This window comes from Ranitomeya imitator, chromosome 3 (genome assembly GCF_032444005.1).
Source record: "Ranitomeya imitator isolate aRanImi1 chromosome 3, aRanImi1.pri, whole genome shotgun sequence".
Taxonomy (NCBI): Eukaryota; Metazoa; Chordata; class Amphibia; order Anura; family Dendrobatidae; genus Ranitomeya; species Ranitomeya imitator.
In genome coordinates, this window is record NC_091284.1 from 557,403,073 (window position 1) to 557,426,188 (window position 23,116).

General features: G+C 41.1%; 1 protein-coding gene across 1 annotated transcript in view; it reads left to right on the top strand.

Annotated features, from left to right (window-relative positions):
- COL4A1 (collagen type IV alpha 1 chain) overlaps positions 1-23,116 on the top strand; it is a 222,565-nt gene that overhangs the window by 182,364 nt on the left and 17,085 nt on the right. Inside the window, exons 38-45 of the mRNA XM_069757930.1 lie at positions 792-918; positions 1,003-1,083; positions 1,858-1,956; positions 2,891-2,941; positions 3,811-3,996; positions 6,984-7,117; positions 7,203-7,275; positions 10,258-10,329. Coding sequence (XP_069614031.1) covers positions 792-918; positions 1,003-1,083; positions 1,858-1,956; positions 2,891-2,941; positions 3,811-3,996; positions 6,984-7,117; positions 7,203-7,275; positions 10,258-10,329 — 823 coding nt within the window. The remainder of the gene's footprint in view (positions 1-791; positions 919-1,002; positions 1,084-1,857; positions 1,957-2,890; positions 2,942-3,810; positions 3,997-6,983; positions 7,118-7,202; positions 7,276-10,257; positions 10,330-23,116) is intronic.

Consider the following 23,116-nt stretch of genomic DNA (forward strand, 5'->3'; position numbering starts at 1 on the left):
AGCATTAAGGAGGAAACCCAGCGTTTGGTGATGTCCATGGGTTCCAGACTTAAGGCAGTGATTGCCTCCAAAGGATTTGCAACAAAATATTGAAAATAAAAATATTTTGTTTGGGTTATGTTTATTTGTCCAATTACTTTTGACCTCCTAAAATGTGGAGTGTTTGTAAAGAAATGTGTACAGTTCCTACATTTTCTATTAGATATTTTTGTTCAACCCTTCAAATTAAACGTTACAATCTGCACTTGAATTCTATTGTAGAGGTTTCATTTCAAATCCAATGTGGTGGCATGCAGAGCCCAACTCGCGAAAATTGTGTCACTGTCCAAATATTTCTGGCCCTAACTGTATATGAAACAATTTTTTAAAAATATGGAAGTTTAAATAAACCCCCTGTTGTGCAACGTTAACGTCAATTTTACTACACAGCAAATGCCATAGAAAAAATCCAAATTAAACAGTGGATTTGTGTTATTTTATTGCACCTCATTAAGAAGTTTCTTACTGTTTTTTTAGTACATTCTATGGTAAATTAAACGTTGCAAATATAAAATAAAATTTGTCCCACAAGAAAAATAATAGGCCTTGGAAAAAAAAGACATTTGCCTGGTCTAGAAGGAGTTAAGACTGCATCATCTTATCCAAAAATGAAAACGAAAGAATTTATGCTTTCTACTGAACCCTGTTTTCGATACATAGAATAAAATAATAACAGCTTTTCCCTGAAAGTAAATATATGTAACACTTATATTTTGTTTCTAAATTTGTTTTTAAAACACATTTGAATGTAGGGCGATGCTGGAACTGATGGTCTTCAAGGTGTCCCAGGTGAAAGGGGAGACAAAGGTGACATTGGTGTTCCCGGAATGCCTGGATTACCAGGACCAAAAGGATCATCGGGCTCTGCAGGGTTTCCAGGTGATTAGATGTCCTGTGATTTGAGTTGAATATTTTGATAAGAAGGGGAATTGCAACTTTAACATAACTTTAATATGGTAATAGGTAACCCGGGTATGCCTGGAGAGAAAGGAGAAAAGGGCTTCTCTGGACAAGATGGTATTCCAGGATCAAAAGGACAACCAGGTGAGAAGCATAAAGGAACAGAACTCCCTTTAAAGGGGTGTTCCGGATTAAGTACATTTATCATCTATGTACATCTAGAGCAAGGTTGCAGTAAATAAGTTAAGGTTGACTGTAATCTCCTAGCGATCCTTTAAAACTCTGTTCATTGTGCAAAAATGATTCCTCCATGATTTTTTTCAAGCTGGAGGAACTTGAACAGATTGTTATTATTGTAATGTATACTCATTTTACAGATCACATTGAATACTACTGATGTCTTCATAAGAGTATCTGAGCTTTATCACCACTTTATTCTTTTCATGAGCTTAATCATTATCGTTCACAAAGCAACATATTGGCTGTAATGTTTTGCTTCATACATCAGTTATATCCAGCCGCTGTTGGAGAAGATATTAGCTGATTGGTTACGGTGTTGGATATCAGACTCAACTAATATGGTACATGTAGGGTTCAGGTGTAAAGCTCAGAAGCTGAGCCCACGCAATACCCAGAAGATGCTGTCTTGTAATAGCAGTTTTCAGAGCTAAGCTAAATCCCTCATTTAAGGTGCATGGTCCTGGTAGTTTGCCATTCTAGGTGCTTATTGGCACATTAAATACATTATAGCAGGGTTACCATTGTAGCTCAGGGTCTGTTAAATTCCCTCAAAGCTGCCAAGTTGTACTGCTGTGAAGCCAAGCAACATGATAATCTTTACATGAGCCTTTTGTTTTAGACATTACATTCACACCCAAAAATCTGTTAGATTGAGTTTTGTTTTTGGTAAATGTGTAGGTGAACGTGGAATTGAGGGTCCATCTGGCTCCATTGGTGAAAAAGGAGAACCTGGATATGATGGGATTCAGGGAACACCAGGGGAAAAGGGTGAACCAGGTATGTCAAGTTGTTTTAATATTTGTTATCTTCTTTCTTTGCTTTTTTCCTAAGACTTCCACATAAAAATTCATGTTTGGTTTGGAGTTTTATTTCAAGGTAATTTAGGTAAGCTGAAGCCAGAAACATCTGACACCATTCATCTGCTAGGGAAAGCACATAGAAGAATCGGTCAATTGATTGGGAAACATTCATCAACATTTCTTAAAAAATGGGATGTAAATGGAATTTTTAAGAAAACAAAATCTGGATGTGGTACTTTTCCATTAAACAGCAGTCTTGTAGAAAGATGCAAAAATATGCAAGGCATAAATTCCTTATTTCATAAAAGTATACATTCTTCCTACTTGCCATGACCAAAGAATAGATTTTTTCCCAATTACAATTGTTAGCATAAATATTTAAACTCTTTAGACAAATGTGTACTTCATAGTTACAATTTCCTAATTGTAAGGAAAACCATTACAGAAGTTGGCCTATATTTAGGGTAGGCCATTAATATGGCCATTAATATCTTATCAGTGGGCATGCTACAACCATCCCTCTGCCTATTAGATGCAGCCCCTTGGTGTGGCCACTATAATTTTGATGGAGCTTCTGTATTCTGGTAGCATCTGACAACTTCCTGCCATCAGTAACAGCCGATTGATGGAAGGGCCAGTTGTCGCATCCCACTAATCATATATTGAATGTCTATACTAAGTATAGTCCAACAATAAAAAAAAAGGCAAACTCCTTTAACCTTGTAATGAACTGAGATATACTAATTAGCCTTTGCTCCACAATACCTGATTTTTTATTAGAATAGAATATAATAGTACAGTAATGTGTTGTAGGAGCAAACTATTTTGTTACTTTGTTATTCGCTATGTGCTTATGTAATACTGTATTTATTCTTTGTAAAATAATTTGAATAATATTTATGTAATTTAAGGTATACCTGGGAGAGGCGTTCCTGGATACCCTGGGGAACGCGGAGAGAAAGGTAAAATTCTGTACTATATGCTAAAAATTCATTGACATGAGTCTGACTATTGGTTTGCAAATCACTGAAATATTTTTCAAACTCTAGCCAGTGTAGTGATTCATGCTATCAGGTATTCATTAGGTAGTGTTCACACAGGCAATGCAGTTTTGGTCCATAGACAAGCAGTTTTTATTGCTTTCCACGGGTTGCCCAGCACCAAACACAAAACCATAAACATACTGTACATCCCTAGCCTTGTCCATACACTAACTAAGCAGAACAGACCCTAGCTGCTCATACATGGCTGAGCAAGTCCCAGTGCGGCCAAACAAAGCAGCTATTGTTCATAGCAACCAGTGATACTTGTGGTTCTCTGCACGCGGCCTGTGCATCATGATCACATATGTCAGTACGTGCTCACCCGAATATATTACAGTCCCTTTTTTCTGGAGCAGACTTCATACACAGAAGAGACACGATCCCCTTCGGTTTGAGCTTCAGCAGCTTCTAGTGCCAAACAGTAATGTTCAACTGTGGGCATGGTTCACACTGAGCATGCTGTAGCTTCCACATGGTTCTCCGCAGCTCTCACAAACAGACTGCTTAGTGCAGTCTCAACTCAGAAAGAGACCCGGCCTATCTCTCTCTCTCTGCTACAGCCATGTGAAAACGTTTTTCACATTTTAGCTGGTCACTCACCAGTAGCACACTCAACTTTACTACATCCAGCAGACAGACATTCCTTCACGAGACTGCCGCACAATGTGTGTACTTCCTGCTTCGTAGAGAAATAAAAAAAAAATGAAAGTCAAATCTGGATATAATGACTTTTTTATGTAATGTTTCACTCTAATATATTTTTCATTTGCTTAATTTTTACTTAATAGGTGTCAAAGGGGATGCTGGATTTCCTGGTTCACCTGGAGCACCTGGCTTCCCTGGTATTAAAGGTGATCTAGGGTTTCCTGGAAACCAAGGTGTACGTGGCCCACAGGGTGTTCCTGGACTTCCTGGTATGGCAATGGACGGACCAAAAGGTGACAAGGGGCATTCTGGTCCTCCAGGATTTCCAGGTAAAGGAATGAACAAATAAATAATGTAGCAATGTACATCTTTATTATGTTTAGTATTAAACTATATTACATCAGTTTTTTTTACCAATATTGAATTTAAATTGTGTGTGTCAGTAATATGCTTCTTCATATACTACAAGAGACATTCACAGCAAAAACATTACCTAAAGGGAGGATAGGACCTAAAATAGCAAGAAAAAAATATAAACCCTATATTCATCCTTTTTCATTCCAATGTAGCACTGGAACTCCCCACTGGCCACGGTTTACTTCCCTGCAGCTATCCCTTTTCATCTAACTATGGATTAATTTAAACAGAACGATAATAGAGAATTAGTGTTCATGGAAATACTTCCTGATTATTGGCCTATCTAACTGTTAACAGGGCATGTGCTGCCACTGCATAACAGCTTGTACTGGACTCATAAAGTGCCGTTGGCCTGGCTAAACACGCCATTAAATGACTGTGGACTGTTTGTATGTCCCTGATTAATAGCTGTTTAAAGGCTGCGTTCAGCTCATCTAAATAAACCCCCTGTGATTGCTGCAGCTAATTACTGGGCTGAGTGGTCTAATGCTGTCTATCTCCAAATGACTGCAGAGTAATTGACTTCGGTGTTGGAATGTGATCGCTGTAGGGTAGAAAGCAGAGGACAGTGAGGAGCACTGAAGATTTGGGTGATTTATCAGGTGATTTTAGGTTTGTTACTTTATGCCATTTCTTCTACTTGGGCAAATACAGTTGAAACTGGAAGTTTACATACACTATATAAAGAGACACATATGCATATTTTTCTCAATATCTGACATGAAATCAGAATAAACCTTTCCCGTTTTAGGTCAATTACTATTACCATAATTATTAATGTTTCCCAAATGCCAGAATAACGAGAGAGAGAGTGTTTTAAGGCATTTTTATTACTTACTGCAAAGTCAAAAGTTTACATGCACTAATATTACTATGCCTTTAAACAATTCTGGATTGGCCATATGATGATGTGATGTGTTTGGAAGCTTCTGATGTATTTTAATGCGCACCTCAAACGCACAGTGTAAAGAAATCAGCCAAGATATCAGGAAGAGAATTGTGGACTTGCACAAATCTGGCTCATCCTTGGGTACAATTTAAGATACCTGAAGGTCCGTCGTTCATCTGTACAAACAATTATATGCAAGTACAAACAAGATGGGAATGTCCAGCCATCATACCAATCAGGAAGGAGATGGGTTCTATGTTCCAGAGATGAATGTGCTGTGGTTCGACATGTGTATATCAACTCAAGGACAAAAGAAAAAGACCTTGTGAAGATGATGGCAGAAGCTGGTAAGATTGTGTCAATATCTACAGTAAAACAAGTACTGTATCAACATGGACTGAAAGGCCACTCTGCCATTGCTCGAAAACAAACATAAAAAAGCCAGATTAATGTTTGGAAATGCACACAGGAACAAAGACCTTAATTTTTGGAGCAATGTCCTGGAGTCTGATGAAACTAAAATTTAACTTGTGGGGCATAATGACCATTGTTACATTTGAAGGATAAAGGGAGAAGCTTGGAAGCCTAAGAACACCATCCCAACTGTGAAACAAGGCGGTGGCAGGATCATGTTGTGGGGTTGTTTTGCTGCAGGAGGAACTGATGCACTTCACAAAATGGATGGCATCATGAGAAAAGAAGATTATGTGGCAATACTGAAGCAACATCTCAAGACATCAGCCAGGAAGTTAGAGCTTGGGCTGAAATGGGTCTTCCAAATGGACAATGACCCGAAGCATAATGCCAAAATGGTAACAAAGTGGCTTAAGGATAAAGTCAATGTTTTGGAGTGGCCATCACAAAGCCGTGATCTCAATCCTATTGAAAATTCATGGGCAAAGCTGAAAAGGCAGATGTGAGCAAGGCGACCTACAAACCTGGATCAGTTTCACCAGTTTTTTTCAGGAGGAATAGGCCCAAATTCTGACTAACTGTTGTGAGAAGCTTGTGGAAGGAGAGAGATCATATGTTCCTTGTCACTTTATTTATTGTACAAAGCTTGCCCCTCCCACTTTCCCAGGTTGTCATTGGACATAGAAATTCATATATTGTAAATACAAATGTCCTGATTGTGGCAGCCTTACGGTTTGGGGATCTTTTGTTTTAGTCTAACTAAGGAGTAGAGTGTGTCTACTCCATAGTTAGACTATCTGCAGTGATCTCTGCTTTTCATGCATATGCACTTTAGAATTGTGAAACGATAGTTCCATCTATGTATATAATCTATATATATATATATAATCTATAATAGCATACCTTGATTTTTTTTATTATTGTTTATATTTTTCGAATCATTTACTTATTCCTAAATTAATTTATTTAAAATAATATATTTATAAAATTACTGATTGGCATTTGCACTTTAATTAATTCTTTGTCTATTTAGATTTATATACGCATTAGCACCTTCAGGGATTATGTGCCATTAATCAATTTAAAAAGTTATTTTATACTTTGCTGCTATACATTTATTATGGACTTTAATTACACCTCTATTTTCCAATATCCTATTCCTGAAATTTTAAATGTTTTTTTAATTATAATTGAATAAACATTATGTTTTAATATTGATTCATTAGTCAGTTCAGTTGTTTTGTTCCTCAATACCAGTTTTGGGAACAAATCGTGTGTTCATAATTGAGAAAAACATGCGTATATGTCTTTTTATATAGTGTATGCAAACTTCTGGTTTCAACTTTATGTAGCAATTTCAGAAAATCCTTTTAAACGGAAAAGGAAAAAACTCTTACCAGCTAATACTACACAATGGAACCCATTTTGCCCCATGTGAGGGATGTATCTAATATATTATCACAACATGACAATCCAGTAGTGTTATTTGTTGGTAGTTTTGACTGATGCCTAGAAACCACTCATACTTATAATTTCTAGAAATGTAAACTGTGAAAAGATGATACTGCTTGTTAGTTGCATATTCTATTTTCCTAGGTGTTCCTGGACCTGTGGGTGTTGCTGGCTTTCCAGGACAGGAGGGAGCAAAAGGAGACAAAGGTGAAAGAGGTTGGCCTGGAGCTCCTGGTTTTCAAGGAGTAAAAGGTGAAACTGGAAATCAAGGTCTTCCTGTAAGTAATTTTCTCAATTTAAAAGCTGCTATCAATGTTGTTCATATTTTTTTCCAAAAAAGGTAATTAATTACTTTTTTTGTAGGGAGATGCAGGTTTTCCAGGTCAAACAGGAGAAAAGGGTGATAAAGGGCCTCAAGGAGTGCCAGGATTTCCAGGTACACAAAGTAAAAGTAATATACTGATATAGGTAAAATGATAAAAAATGATAAATAATAAAAGCAAGTGAGCATGCTAAGTATCTTATCTATGAAAGAAAAAGATATTTCTATATGGGCCATATTACTGTAAGTACTTATTTTACCACGTAGTAAAACATTTCCATTTTTCTTTTTGGCACGTAGTAGGTGGGTGCCTTATTACAGATAAAATTTGTGGTCCAAGAGCTCTAAGTTACTACTCTGCACAAGAACTTACTATCTATAAGGAAAAAGGAAAAGACATAGGATGTAGGTACAGTGGCTTGAAAAAGTTTGGGCACCCCGGTTAAAATTACTGTTATTGTGAACAGTTAAGCAAGTTGAAGATAAAATGATCTCTAAAGGGCCTGAAGTTAAAGATAACACTTTTCCTTTGTATTTTAGGCAAAAAAATATATATATTCATCTTTTACATTTTAAAAATTACAAAAAGTAAAAAGGATCAATGCAAACGTTTGTGCACCCTGCGTAGTTTGTAGCTAGTAACGCCCCCTTTTGAAAGTGCTTTTTTTAGTCAGTCAAGAGTCCTTTCAATTCTTTTTTGATGGATTTTAATCTATTCTTCCTTGGAAAATTCTTTCAGTTCTCTGAGATTCCCGGGTCATCTTGCATGCACTGCTATTTTGAGATCTAGCCACAGATTTTCAATGATGTTCAGATTAGGGGACCATGAGGGTCATTGTCAAATCTTCAGCTTGCGCCTTGAGAGGTAGTCTAGTGTGGATTTTGACATGTGGTTACGATCATTATCCATTTGTAGCAGCCATCCTCTTTTCAACTTCAGCTTTTTTGCAGATGATGTTATCTTTGCATCAAGCATTTGTTGAAATTTCAATTAATCCTTTCTTCCCTCTACCCATGAAATGTTCACCATGCCATTAGCTGCAACACAACCACAAAGCATGATTAATCCACCCCCAAGCTTAGTGGTTGGCAAGATGTACTTTTCCTGAAATTCTATGCACCTTTTTCTTCACACAAACCTTTGTTCATTGTTTCTGAAGAGTTCTATTTTAACCTCATCTGTCCACATGACTTGAATTTTATGATGAGGATGCAAGAGAGGTTTTCTTCTGATGACTCTTCTGTGAAGGCCATATTTGTGCAGGTGTCTCTGAACAATAGAACAATGTTGCACAACTCCACAATGTGCCACAAATCTTTCCGAAGGTCTTTTTAAGTCAAGCGGGGGTTCTGATTTGGCTTTCTTGCAATCCTACAAGCAGCTTTCATTGCAATTTTACTTGGTCTTCCAGACCTTATCTTGACCTGCACTGATCCTGTTAAGTGCCATTCCTTAATTACATTTCGGACTGATTAAAGGACAACTTGAAAATGCTTTGCTATCTTCTGATAGCCTTGTCCTGCTTTGTGGGCCTCCAACATTTTCATTTTCAGAGTACTAGATAGCTGCTTAGAAGAATCCATGGCTGCTGCTTTTTGGCACAAGGTTAGATGAGGCTGGGTTTTTATAAAGCTGGGAAATTTGCATCACCCAGCCTTTTCCTAATGATGATAGTGAACAAGCCATAACCCAAACAGGCTAATTAATATTTGAAACCTTGATCAAAACTATCAGACCACACAAATCTCCAAGGGTGCCCAAACTTTTGCATCTGCCCATTTTCCTTTTTGTAATATTTAAAATGTAAAAAATGCCAATATATGTTTTTTTTGCCTTAAATACAAAGGAAATGTGTCATCTACAACATTAGGCCTTTTTAGAGATAATAGAGAGCAGAGAAGCCTAGTGCAGAGAAGAAGGTCTTACATGTATCAAAGATTAGAGCAGAGATATATGGAAACAACAATTGGTGGGCTGTTAAGAACAGTATTTTAAAATGAATTTGAGGGCAATGAGATATGGTAGAGTTGCTTTGACTGGATAGCAGATTTGAGTGCCGATTGTTGGAGTGCAGGGATATTTAAAGGGAACCTGTCACCCCGAAAATCGCGGGTGAGGTAAGCCCACCGGCATCAGGGGCTTATCTACAGCATTCTGTAATGCTGTAGATAAGCCCCCGATGTTACCTGAAAGAGGAGAAAAAGACGTTAGATTATACTCACCCAGGGGCAGTCCCGCTGCTGGTCCGGTCGGATGGGCGTCTCTGGTCCGCTGCGGCGTCTCCCATCTTCATTCCAAGACGTCCTCTTCTGATCTTCAGCCACGGCTCCGGTGCAGACGTACTTTGTCTGCCCTGTTGAGGGCAGAGCAAAGTACTGCAGTGCGCAGGCGCCGGGCATCTCTGACCTTTCCGGCGCCTGCGCACTGCAGTACTTTATTCTGCCCTCAACCGGGCAGACAAAGTACGCCTGCACCGGAGCCGTGGCTGAAGATCAGAAGAGGACGTCTTGGAATGAAGATGGGAGGTGCCGCAGCGGACCAGAGACGCCCATCCTACTGGACCAGCAGCGGGACCACCCCTGGGTGAGTATAATCTAACGTCTTTTTCTCCTCTTTCAGGTAACATCGGGGTCTTATCTACAGCATTACAGAATGCTGTAGATAAGCCCCTGATGCCGGTGGGCTTACCTCACCCGCGATTTTCGGGGTGACAGGTTCCCTTTAAGGGAAGGCCAAAGGGTAATAATTTTGGTCATCCTGATCTTTTGTCAAACAAGGAACCTGGCACAAGTGCAGTAAGTTTTAATGGACACTACTTCTGGATGAAGTTACATCAATTGCACCACCTCTATCAGCGGCCATTTGCAGTATATGAGGGTCATTACTGTGTGGTAGAAAGACTTAGATAGAAAAGAGACTTGATAGCAGGAAGAAAGAAAACGGCACAGAACTTCTTAAGATTATATGTTAGTATCGCCTATACTTCTTTTAGCCATTATCCTTTACTGGTAAGTTATAAGATTGCCAAGCCTTTTAATATTAATGACACAACTATAACTGAAAAAACATACACTTTTTATATTATCCTCTTTTAGGATTAAAAGGTGCAGACGGTCCAATGGGAGAGAAAGGACAAGATGGAGACAGAGGAGAGCCTGGCCCAAGAGGTGAGTAATTATCTCAAGAGAAAGGTGCTTCCTCCCTGGGTCCAGCTCTGTCTCTCCACCACTGCTTCAATATCTGATAATTCCGGTATCTGATGTTGACTGAAGTGCTGACAGCAGATCAGTGAGCCCAGTCGCTCTGAGCGGAGATAGAGCCAATGAGTTCTGCGATTTAGATGCCACACTGTTGACATGATGTCAGTGCTGCAGCCAATATCAAATAACAGGTGTAGTGGTCGGGACTCAGCTGTAGACGTGAGAATGAAGAGTAAGGTGCGTTTTGCTTTTTTATATAACAAACTGTGCCTGATGACTGGTATTTTCTGAAAAGGGATAACCCCTTTAAGGTTCCAATGTCAACATTTATTTTTTTGTGCTATATGATGCATAATCAGACACACTTAAGCTAATTTATTTTATTGTTTTAATTTAAACAGTTTTTCTTAAATAAATTAATATTAAATAATGATGATGTGATGTTTTAGCTCTGAGACTGTTATTAGCACAACCAATATATGATTATGGCATAACTTTCTTAAACTTTTATTTACTTTTATCTTAGCTCTTTGAACATAATTTTAAATAGGATTGACTTTCTATAGTGATGAATTTCGTAATATATATTTTTGGTGATTGAATCTCCGTTTTCCTAACAAACAAAAAAAAAAGCCCTAAGTCCATCTCCCTTATAAAATAGATTTAAAGTTGCATTAGCATTTTGTAAAGTCATGGCACAGCATTAAAATATGCCATTGCTTTATTATTGAAGCTAAGGAGGAACATAACTCGCAAATAGAGTTTTATCCAGATTATGCAGAGCAGGTAAACATGTAGTTGAATGCTTACTTCCTGGGTTTGTGTGTAGACACATTCACTATATAGTGTGAAAATATCAGTTTCTACAGTATCTATGGGGATGCAATGTGCCAATATACCAGGATCAGTGTGGAAATTAACTGCACTGATAAATTGCCAAAAACATAAATCTTCGCCCAGTGGTTTATTGTCTTCTCTAGAGATGAGTGAACCTTTCAGGCTATGTGCACATGTTCGGGTTTTTTCGCGCTAAAAACGCTATAAAAACTCATTAAAAATGCATACATTATGCATTCTATCATTTAGAATGCATTCTGCATGTTTTGTGCACATGGATGCGTTTTCTTCCGCGAAAAAAAATGCATCGCGGTAAAAAAATGAGCATGTTCACTATTTTTGCGGATTTTCTGCGTTTTTCCCGCAATTCTATGCATTTGGGAAAAACGCACAAAAAACGCACCAAAAACGCATCAAAAACGCGAAAAAAATGCATGCGGATTTCTGGCAGAAATGTCAGGTTTTTGTCAGGAAAATTTCTGCCAGAAATCCTGACATGTGCACATACCCTCAAGGTTCGGTTAGGCAAGCGTCCAGATGTTTGCTGAACATGTTCACAGACCGGTTTGTCAAACATACTTAAACCCCACTGAATTCAATGGGAGGGAAAACCAAACACATAGACAACACCTTAAGGGAGGGCAAAACGCTTCCCAAACACCTCAAATTAGGGGCAGGCACTAAGAAAAGTGGCATCAATTGACCAAGAATACAAATAGTATAATTGCATGGATGCATGGGACAGGGCCTGGAACAGGGCTTGTACTTGCATTTCTAGCTGAAACATTGATCAGTAAAACATGGATGAGTGACAGGTGTATGCCTGGTTCTCTAAGAGCCCTGCCAAATTCAGGCAACACACATGAAGCTTGGAGACCAAACATTACCAAAAATTAGGGGCAGACAACAGGAAAAGTGTAATCAATTGATCCACAGTAGAAATTTGATAATGACATAGCAGTCAGCCATGGGCCATGCATGAGGTATCAGGGTCTGGGCCAGCTTTTATAGTTTTTAGGTTTAAATTCATATGAGGAGAGTGAGTGACCGGTGGAAACCTGCTTTGCTGGGAGCCCTGATACTTCATGCAACAGCTCAAACTGCTTTTTTACTCAGCCATACTCAGGTGGCACAAATATCAGCTTTGTCGACTAATAGTGTTAGAAACATTTAAGGATAGTAACACAGGTATTTGATTGAAAGTTTGTGCATGCGTGCTAGTCTAGGAACCCTACTGCTACAGGCAACACACATGAAGGAGATCCAACTTGGAGTACTAACATTTCCAAAAATTATTGGCACACATCACTAAAGTCTCATTAATTTGTTCAGAGTTGAAATAGTATACTTGCTCAGTTTTTTTTACAGCTTCTGTTACTGTGCGGGCTACTTGACTCCCTTTCTTTATAAATCGTAATTATTATTATGATTTATTGTTATAGCGCCATTTATTCCTTGTAGTGAGATTATCCATCCAAGAGGACAGACCTTGAATGTCAATGTTTACACCAGTGTCCTGAACCACCCAGAGGTAAAGGGGAAAATAGAGACAAAACACACTGCAAAGAAAAAAAAATGGTCTCAGAACTTCTCTTATCCCTCTATTGAGATGCATTAGTACTTTGGGCCACCTGTACTGTTCTGACCTGGTGGTCAGGACAATAATGGACCTGGTGGTTAAGAGCACACGGAATGACCTGATAGTTACTGATAATAAGGACGAGCTCTGGGACGTGGGAACTCTGCTGACCGCAATCCCTAAACCTATCAAACACACTAGAAATAGCCGTGGATTGCGCCTAACGCTCCCTATGCAACTCGGCACAGCCTAAGAAACTAGCTAGCCCTGAAGATAGAAAAATAAAGCCTACCTTGCCTCAGAGAAATTCCCCAAAGGAAAAGGCAGCCCCCCACATATAATGACTGTGAGTAAAGATGAAAATACAAACACAGAGATGAAATAGATTTAGCAAAGTGAGGCCCGACTTACTGAACAGACCGAGGATAGGAAAGGTTACTTTGCGGTCAGCACAAAAACCTACAAAAAGACCACGCAGAGGGCGCAAAAAGACCCTCCGCACCGACTCACGGTGCGGAGGCGCTCCCTCTGCGTCCCAGAGCTTCCAGCAAGCAAGACAACAAATTAAATAGCAAGCTGGACAGAAAAATAGCAAACCAAAGAAATACAAGCTGGAACTTAGCTTCTGATGGGAAGACAGGTCACAAGAACGATCCAGGAGTGAACAGACCAATACTGGAACATTGACAGGTGGCATGGAGCAAAGATCTAAGTGGAGTTAAATAGAGCAGCAGCTAACGAATTAACCTCGTCACCTGTGAAACTCAGAAACACCCACCAGAGGAAGTCCATGGACAGAACCAGCCGAAGTACCATTCATGACCACAGGAGGGAGCCCGACAACAGAATTCACAACAGTACCCCCCACGGCTACTTCTAGTTGCGCTGCTAGGTTCAGGGTTTGCGGTCAGTACAGGGACCACCTTCTCCAGAGTACGTCTCATGCTGCTACAAGGCCACCAGATCATAACAGTACAATTGGCCAGCAATGAGTTAATTGCATCTCAGAAGAAGGGTGGAAAGATTTTGAGCCATTTTTTTTTCCTTAGCCTGTTTGGTCTGTTCCTCACTCTTTACCTCTGGGTGGCTACGGAGTCTAGTATTAACATGAATGTTCAGGAGTTAGTTTCTCGGGTGGATCAGCTTGCTGCTAGGGTACAGGGTATTTCAGATTTCATTGTTCAAACTCTTGCCTTAGAGCCTAAGATTCCCACTCCTGATTTATTCTTTGGTGACAGATCCAAATTTTTGAGTTTCAAAAATAACTGTAAACTGTTTTTTGCATTAAGACCCCGGTCTTCTGGTGATCCTATTCAGCAGGTTAAAATCATCATATCTCTGCTGCGTGGTGACCCACAGGATTGGGCATTTTCCCTGGAATCTGGCAATCCTGCTTTGCTTAATGTTGATTCGTTCTTTCAGGTATTGGGGTTGTTGTATGATGAGCCTAATTCTGTGGATCAGGCTGAGAAAATCTTGTTAGCCCTGTGTCAAGGTCAAGAAGCGGCAGAATTGTATTGCCAGAAATTTAGAAAATGGTCTGTACTGACTAAATGGAATGAGGATGCCTTGGCGGCAATTTTCAGAAAGGGTCTTTCTGAATCCGTTAAAGATGTTATGGTGGGGTTCCCCACGCCTGCTGGTCTGAGTGATTCTATGTCTCTGGCCATTTAGATTGATCGGCACTTGCGTGAGCGCAGAATTGTGCACACTGTGGCGTTGTCCTCTGAGCGGAGCCCTGAGCCTATGCAGTGTGATAGGATTTTGTCTAGAGCTGAACGTCAAACATTCAGGCGTCAGAATAGGTTGTGTTTTTACTGCGGCGATTCTGCTCATGTTATTTCTGATTGCCCTAAGCGTACTAAGAGAATCGCTAGTTCTGTTGCCATCAGTACTATACAACCTAAATTTCTGTTATCTGTGGCCTTGATCTGCTCATTATCATCATTTTCTGTCATGGCATTTGTGGATTCAGGCGCCGCTCTGAACTTAATGGACTTAGAATTTGCCATACGTTGTGGTTTTCCCTTGCAGCCTTTGCAGAACCCTATTCCTTTGAGGGGCATTGATGCTACACCGTTGGCTAAAAATAAACCTCAGTTTTGGACACAGCTGACCATGCACATGGCGCCAGCCCATCAGGAAGATTGTCGTTTTCTGGTGTTGCATAATTTGCATGATGATATTGTGCTGGGTTTTCCATGGTTGCAGCTACATAATCCGGTGTTAGATTGGAAATCCATGTCTGTGACTAGTTGGGGTTGTCAGGGGGTTCATGATAAGGTTCCTTTGATGTCAATCTCCTCTCCCCTCTCTTCTGAAGTTCCTGAGTTTTTGTCTGACTTCCAGGATGTATTCGATGAGCCCAAATCCAGTTCTCTTCCACCGCATAGGGACTGTGATTGTGCTATTGATTTGATTCCAGGTTGTAAGTTCCCTAAGGGCTGACTTTTCAACCTGTCTGTGCCTGAACTTACCGCCATGCGGAGCTATATTAAGGAGTCTTTGGAGAAAGGGCATATTCGGCCATCTTCTTCACCGTTGGGAGCGGGGTTCTTTTTTGTTGCCAAGAAGGATGGCTCCTTGAGACCCTGTATTGATTACCGCCTCTTGAATAAGATCACGGTTAAATTTCAATATCCCTTGCCTTTGCTTACTGATTTGTTTGCTAGGATTAAGGGGTCTAGCTGGTTTACTAAGATTGACCTTCGAGGGGCATATAATCTTATTCGTATCAAGCAGAGTGACGAATGGAAAACTGCATTTAATACGCCGGAAGGCCATTTTGAATACCTTGTGATGGCATTCAGACTCTCTAATGCCCCATCTGTGTTCCAATCCTTCATGCATGATATCTTTTGGAGTTATCTTGATAAATTCATGGTTGTATATTTGGATGATATTTAGATTTTTTCCAATGATTGGGAGTCTCATGTGAAACAGGTCAGGATGGTATTTCAGATCCTCCGTAATAATGCTTTGTTTGTGAAGGGGTCAAAGTGCCTCTTTGGAGTGCAGAAGGTTTCTTTTTTGGGTTTCATTTTTTCTCCCTCATCTATAGAAATGGATCCGGTTAAGGTTCAGGCCATTCATGATTGGATTCAGCCCACATCTGTGAAGAGCCTTCAGAAATTCTTGGGCTTTGCTAATTTTTATCGTCGTTTCATTGCCAACTTCTCCAGTGTGGTTAAACCTCTGACCGATTTGACCAAGAAAGGCGCTGATGTGACGAATTGGTCCTCCACGGCTGTTTCTGCCTTTCAGGAGCTTAAACGCCGATTTACTTCTGCCCCTGTGTTGCGTCAGCCAGATGTTTCTCTTCCATTTCAGGTTGAGGTTGACGCGTCTGAGATTGGGGCAGGGGCCGTTTTGTCTCAGAGGAATTCTGATGGTTCCTTGATGAAACCGTGTGCCTTCTTTTCTTGGAAGTTTTCGCCTGCGGAACGCAATTATGATGTCGGCAATCGGAAGTTGTTGGCTATGAAGTGGGCATTTGAGGAGTGGCGACATTGGCTTGAGGGGGCCAAGCACCGTATTGTGGTCCTGACTGATCATAAGAATCTGATTTACCTCGAGTCTGCCAAACGGCTGAATCCTAGACAGGCTCGATGGTCCCTGTTTTTCTCCTGTTTTGATTTTGTGGTCTCGTACATTCCTGGTACTAAGAATGTAAAGGCGGATGCCCTCTCTGGGAGTTTTTTTCCTGATTCCCCTGGGGTTCTTGAGCCGGTCGGCATTTTGAAGGAAGGGGTGATTCTTTCTGCCATCTCCCCTGATTTGCGACAGGTTCTTCAGGAATTTCAGGCTGATAAGCCTGACCGTTGTCCTGTGGGGAAACTGTTTGTTCCTGATAGATGGACTAGTAAAGGGATTTCTGAGGTTCATTGTTCTGTGTTGGCTGGCCATCCTGGGATTTTTGGTACCAGAGATTTGGTTGGTAGGTCCTTTTGGTGGCCTTCTTTGTCACGGGATGTGCGTTCTTTTGTGCAGTCCTGTGGGATTTGTGCGCGGGCTAAGCCTTGCTGTTCCCGCGCTAGTGGGTTGCTTTTGCCATTGCCGGTCCCTGAGAGACCTTGGACACATATTTCTATGGATTTTATTTCCGATCTTCCTGTTTCCCAAAGAATGTCGGTTATCTGGGTTGTCTGTGACCGATTTTCTAAGATGGTTCATTTGGTGCCTTTGCCTAAATTGCCTTCTTCTGATTTGGTTCCGTTGTTTTTTCAGCATGTGGTACGTTTGCATGGTATTCCGGAGAATATTGTGTCCGACAGAGGTTCCCAGTTTGTTTCTAGGTTTTGGCGGGCCTTTTGTGCCAAGCTGGGCATTGATTTGTCTTTTCCTCTGCATTTCATCCTCAGACAAATGGCCAGACTGAGCGAACTAATCAGACCTTGGAGACCTATTTGAGATGCTTTGTGTCTGCTGATCAGGATGATTGGTTGGCTTTTTTGCCATTGGCCGAGTTTGCCCTTAATAATAGGGCTAGTTCGGCTACTTTGGTTTCGCCTTTTTTTTGTAATTTTGGTTTTCATCCTCGTTTTTCTTCTGGGCAGGTTGAGCCTTCTGACCTTCCTGGTGTGGATTCTGTGGTCGACAGGTTGCAGCAGATTTGGGCTTGTGTGGTGTACAATTTGGTGATGTCTCAGGAGGAGGCTCAGCGTTTTGCTAACCGTCGTCGGTGCGTTGGTTCCCGGCTTCGGGTTGGTGATCTGGTTTGGTTATCTTCCCGTCATGTTCCTATGAAGGTTTCTTCCCCTAAGTTTAAGCCTCGATTTATTGGTCCTTATAGGATTTCTGAGATTATTAATCCGGTGTCCTTTCGCCTGGCGCTTCCGGCCTCTTTTGCTATTCATAATGTCTTCCATAGATCTTTGTTGCGGAAATATGTGGAGCCCGTTGTTCCCTCTATTGATCCTCCGGCCCCTGTATTGGTCGATGGGGAGTTGGAATATGTTGTTGAGAAGATTTTGGATTCCCGTTTTTCGAGGCGGAAGCTTCAGTACCTTGTCAAGTGGAAGGGTTATGGCCAGGAGGATAATTCTTGGGTTTCTGCCTCTGATCTCCATGCCGTTGATTTGGTTCGTGCCTTTCATCTGGCTCATCCTGATCGGCCTGGGGGCTCTGGTGAGGGTTCGGTAACCCCTCCTCAAGGGGGGTGTACTGTTGTGAATTCAGCTTTTGGGCTCCCTCCGGTGGTTGTAGAGGGTAATGCAGTTGTGCCTGGACTGCAGGAGTGGACAGGTGTATCTACTAATTGCAAAACTGACTGGGTTATATAGCTTTGCTGGATCCTTTAGTCAGTGCCAGTTGTCCATTGTTCTTGAAGGATTCACTTCCCTGCTGGTCTCTCCAGTTTGCTGTGTTTTTCTACAAAGATAAGTCCTGACTTTGTTTTTGCTGTCCACCTGCAGTGGACCTTATAGTTCTGTGCATTTTCATGTTTTTGTCTTGTCCAGCTTGGTCTGTGAAGGATTTTTTGCAGCCTAGCTATTTCTCTGGAGATGAAGATATAGCCCCCATGTCTTTAGTCAGATGTGGTGATCCGTATTTTCTGCGGTGGATATTTTCTAGTGTTTTAATACTGACCGCATAGTACTCTGTTCTATTCTTTCTTTTTAGCTAGTATGGCCTCCTATGCTAAAATCTGATTTCATATCTGCGTATGTTTTTTCCCTCTCCTCTCACAGTCAATATTTGTGGGGGGCTATCTATCCTTTGGGGATTTTCTCTGAGGCAAGATAGGTTTCTTGTTTCTGTCTTTAGGGGTAGTTAGATCTTAGGCTGTGTCGAGGGGTCTAGGGAGTGTTAGGTACCCCCCACGGCTACTTCTAGTTGCGCTGCTAGGTTCAGGGTTTGTGGTCAGTACAGGGACCACCTTCTCCAGAGTACGTCTCATGCTGCTCCAAGGCCACCAGATCATAACATTCATGGCCATCAGAGGTCTTCTCCAAAGATTCACAGACTCAAGAGGAGTAAAGCATCTGCACCAATGCCCAATTTTTTTTCCATTTGGATTTGGGGCCGGACAAAGTAGGGTCTGAGCAGAATCCAGACCCTCATCACCAGACGTTAACTCCCGGGAGTGGTGGTGGTCCTGATAAGAGTCAGATACTTGAAGTGCATGTGGACTGTACTGTGCTATCAGGGCAGGAAGAGGAGGAGGGTAACTCTAAGGGCAAAGAGTGGGAGAACAGAGAGGATGACAATGAGGTTGTCGATCCCACTTGTGAACCCAGAGGCATGCAGTTGAGTAGCTTAGCAGAGGAGGCGGAAGAGGAAGACAAGGAAGTTGCAGCTTGCCGCAGAGACACGGAGTGATGCAACCACGACAAGCACTACATCCTCAGCCACAATTCTGGCTGTGGCTAAATTATTTTGATTAGTAAATGTGACCTCCATATTCAAATGTGACAGTGGTAGCCCAAATTGTTTGGATTAGGAAATGGGGCCAGGTGCCTGCACCCCAATATTATCCAAAATGATTTTGATTAGTAAATGTGACCTCTTGAGTCCTGATTGCAACACAGTATTAGCCCAAACAATTTGGATTAGGAAATGGGGCCTGGTGCCTGCATCCCAATATTAGTCAAAACGATTTTGATTAGTAAATGTGACTTCCTGAGACCTGACTCCAACACAGTGTTAGCCTAAACAATTTGGATTAGGAAATGGGGCCTGGCTCTTTTATTAAGGCTTCATCTTCTGATCCATGTATTTGTCAATCAAGCAGCGGCAGTTAAAGTCCACTTTTTCCTGGTATATTGATAACTTTATTATTAGTGGAGGTCAGAACACTAAGAACTTTACCAATTCAGAGAATGAAGGGGCCTGTAAGATTTTTGGTTCTGCATTCCATTTAAAATTTTCCCTTCTTATTGACACTCATTGCCATTCACTGTGTAAGAAATTGCTACATGGCCCCATTAACTGGAATAGTGCAAGTTAGTATTTTAAGAAAATTTTTGTTATTAATTCCCGTTATACCATTTTGGTACTTAATTTGTTGAATTTCCAGAAAATAAAAATTAATCTCTTTAAAGTAGAGTCATTCTGCTTTATTTATCAGGACACAATTATAAAAAATATAGTCCTCAGAAGGTCTGAAAATTATGTATTGCATAGGATGGTGGCTCAGTGGTTAGTATTGTAGCACTGGGATCCTCGGTTAACCACTTAACGCCATGGCCATTTTCCGTTTTTTCCTCCCCTTCCAAGAATAATAACTTTTTTTATTTTTCTGTCAATATAGCTGTATGAGGGCTTGTTTTTTGTGTAACGAGTTGTAGTTTTGAATAACATCATTTATATTATACTGTAAAGCATATAGTGTACTTGAAAACAAAAAAACTCCAAGTGAAATTGCAAAAAAAGGGCAATTTCACAATTGTTTTTTGGGTTTTTTATTTACCATGTTCCATATATGGTAAAACGGACATGGCAATATCATTCCCCAGGTCAATATAAGTATGTAGATACCAAATATGTAGAGTTTATTTTTTATTTTAGTGGTGAAAAAACTTTCTGAAATTTGTATGAAAAAAAAGTTTTTGTGTTTGTCACCACAGTCTGAGACCTGTAGCGTTTTCCTTTTTCGGGATCTGGGGCTGCGTGAGGACTTACTTTTTTAACCCTGAACTAAAATTTTTATTGATGCCATCTTGGGGTAGATAGAATATTTAGGTCGCCTCTTATTATATTTTATTTATGCAATGTTGTGGTGCCCAAAAACATGTACAGTACAGACCAAAAGTTTGGACACACCTTCTCATTTAAAGATTTTTCTGTATTTTCATGACTATGAAAATTGTACATTCACACCTCTGCTTCTGAGGATAAGTTTATCCAAGTCACCAGCCTCAGAATTCACAGCTTAACAGCAGCTCAGATTAGAGACCAGGTCAATGCCACACAGAGCTCTAGCAGCAGACACATCTCTACAACAACTGTTAAGAGGAGACTTTTTGCAGCAGGCCTTCGTGGTAAAATAGCTGCTAGGAAACCATTGCTAAGGACAGGCAACAAGCAGAAGAGACTTGTTTGGGCTAAAGAACACAAGGAATGGACATTAGACCAGTAGAAATCTGTGCTTTGGTCTGATGAGTCCAGATTTGAGATCTTTGGTTCCAACCACCGTGTCTATGTGCGACGCAGAAAAGGTGAACGGATGGACTCTACATGCCTGGTTCCTACCGTGAAGCATGAAGGAGGAGGAGGTGTGATGGTGTGGGGGTGCTTTGCTGGTGACACGGTGGGGGATTTATTCAAAATTGGAGGCATACTGAACCAGCATGGCTACCACAGCATCTTGCAGTGGCATGCTATTCCATCCGGTTTGCGTTTAGTTGGACTATCATTTATTTTTCAACAGGACAATGACCCTAAACACACCTCCAGGCTGTGTAAGGGCTATTTGACCAAGAAGGAGAGTGATGGGGTGCTATGCCAGATGACCTGGCCTCCACAGTTACCATACTTGAACCCTATCGAGATGGTTTGGGGTGAGCTGGACCGCAGAGTGAAGGCAAAAGGGCCAACAAGTGCTAAGCATCTCTGGGAACTCCTTCAAGATTGTTTGAAGACCATTCCCGGTGACTACCTCTTGAAGCTCATCAAGAGAATGCCAAGAGTGTGCAAAGCAGTCATCAAAGCAAAAGGTGGCTACTTTGAAGAACCTAGAATATAAGACATAATTTCAGTTGTTTCACACTTTTTTGTTAAGTATATAATTCCACATGTGTTAATTCATAGTTTTGATGCCTTCAGTGTGAATGTACAACTTTCATAGTCATGGAAATACAGAAAAATCTTCAAATGAGAAGGTGTGTCCAAACTTTTGGTCTGTACTGTAATTCTGGCATTTTGATTCTCTTTTTCAGTACACTGTTTACGGATCTGATTACCGTATATACTCGAGTATAAGCCGAGATTTTCAGCCCATTTTTTCGGGCTGAAAGTCCCACTCTCGGCTTATACTCGAGTCATATACCGGGAGGTCGGCAGGGGAAGGGGAGTGGGGGCTGTGTAATTATACTTACCTGCTCCTGGCCCGGTCCCTGCAGTCCCTGGCTTCCCCGGCGCTGCAGATTCTTCCTGTACTGACTGGTCACATGGCACCGCTCATTACAGAAATGAATATGCGGCTCCACCTCCCATAGGGGAGGAGCCGCATATTCATTGCTGTAAATGATCGGTAACTGTGACCGCTCAAGCCAGGGACTGCAGGGACCGCGCCAGGAGCAGGTAAGTATACCTGCTCCTCGCTCCGGTGCGGCTCTGTCTGCAGCGTCCTCTAGCAGTGACGCTCAGGTTAGAGGGCGCGGTGACGTAGTCAGTGCGCGCCCTCTGCTGAGCGTCAGTGCTGGAGACGGAGCCGCACGAGGAGCAGGTAAATATTGAAAGCGCCGGCGTCCTGAGCAAGAGAGGTGAGTATGTGATTTTTTTTTTATTGCAGCACCAGCAGCATTATATATGGCACAGCTTTATAAGGAGCATCTATGGGGCCATAATCAACGGTGGAGAGCAATATATATGGGGCACAGCTTTATAAGTAGCATTTATGGGGCCATAATCAACGGTGCAGAGCAATATATATATGGCACAGCTTTATAAGGAGCATCTTTGGGGCCATAATCAACGGTGCAGAGCAATATATATATGGCACAGCTTTCTATGGAGCATCTATGGGGTCATAATGAACGGTGCAGAGCATTCCATACGGCACAGCTTTATGTGGAGCATCTATGGGGCCATAATGAACGGTGCAGAGCATTCTATATAGCACAGTTGTATATGGAGCATCTATGGGGCAATAATGAACGGTATGGAGCATCTATTTTTACTTTTGACATTTACCAGTAGCTGCTGCATTTCCACCCTAGGCTTATACTCGAGTCAATAAGTTTTCCCAGTTTTTTGTCGCAAAATTAGGGGGGTCGGCTTATACTCGGGTCGGCTTATACTCGAGTATATACAGTAATTGTTTTTTTTATATATTGATAAATAAGACAAACCAAATATGTGTTTATTTTAATTGTTTTATTTTCAATGATGCAAAAGGAGGGTGATTTGAACTTTTGTGGTTTTTTATTTTTTACAAATTTTTTTAAACTTTTTTTTTCCACTTTTTACTGTTTTCATTAGTCCCATTAGGAGACTTGAAGCATTGACTGCCTGTGCCACACATAGTAGTGATTTAGCACTTCTGTGTATAGCGGAATATATTGATCTCCTTTGAACGCCGGCCATGAGTCAGCGTTTTGAGTAGATACACAATGATAGTCACAGGGGTCTTCTGCAGACCCCCAGCTGTCGTGGCAACCCATCGGCGCCCCCCGA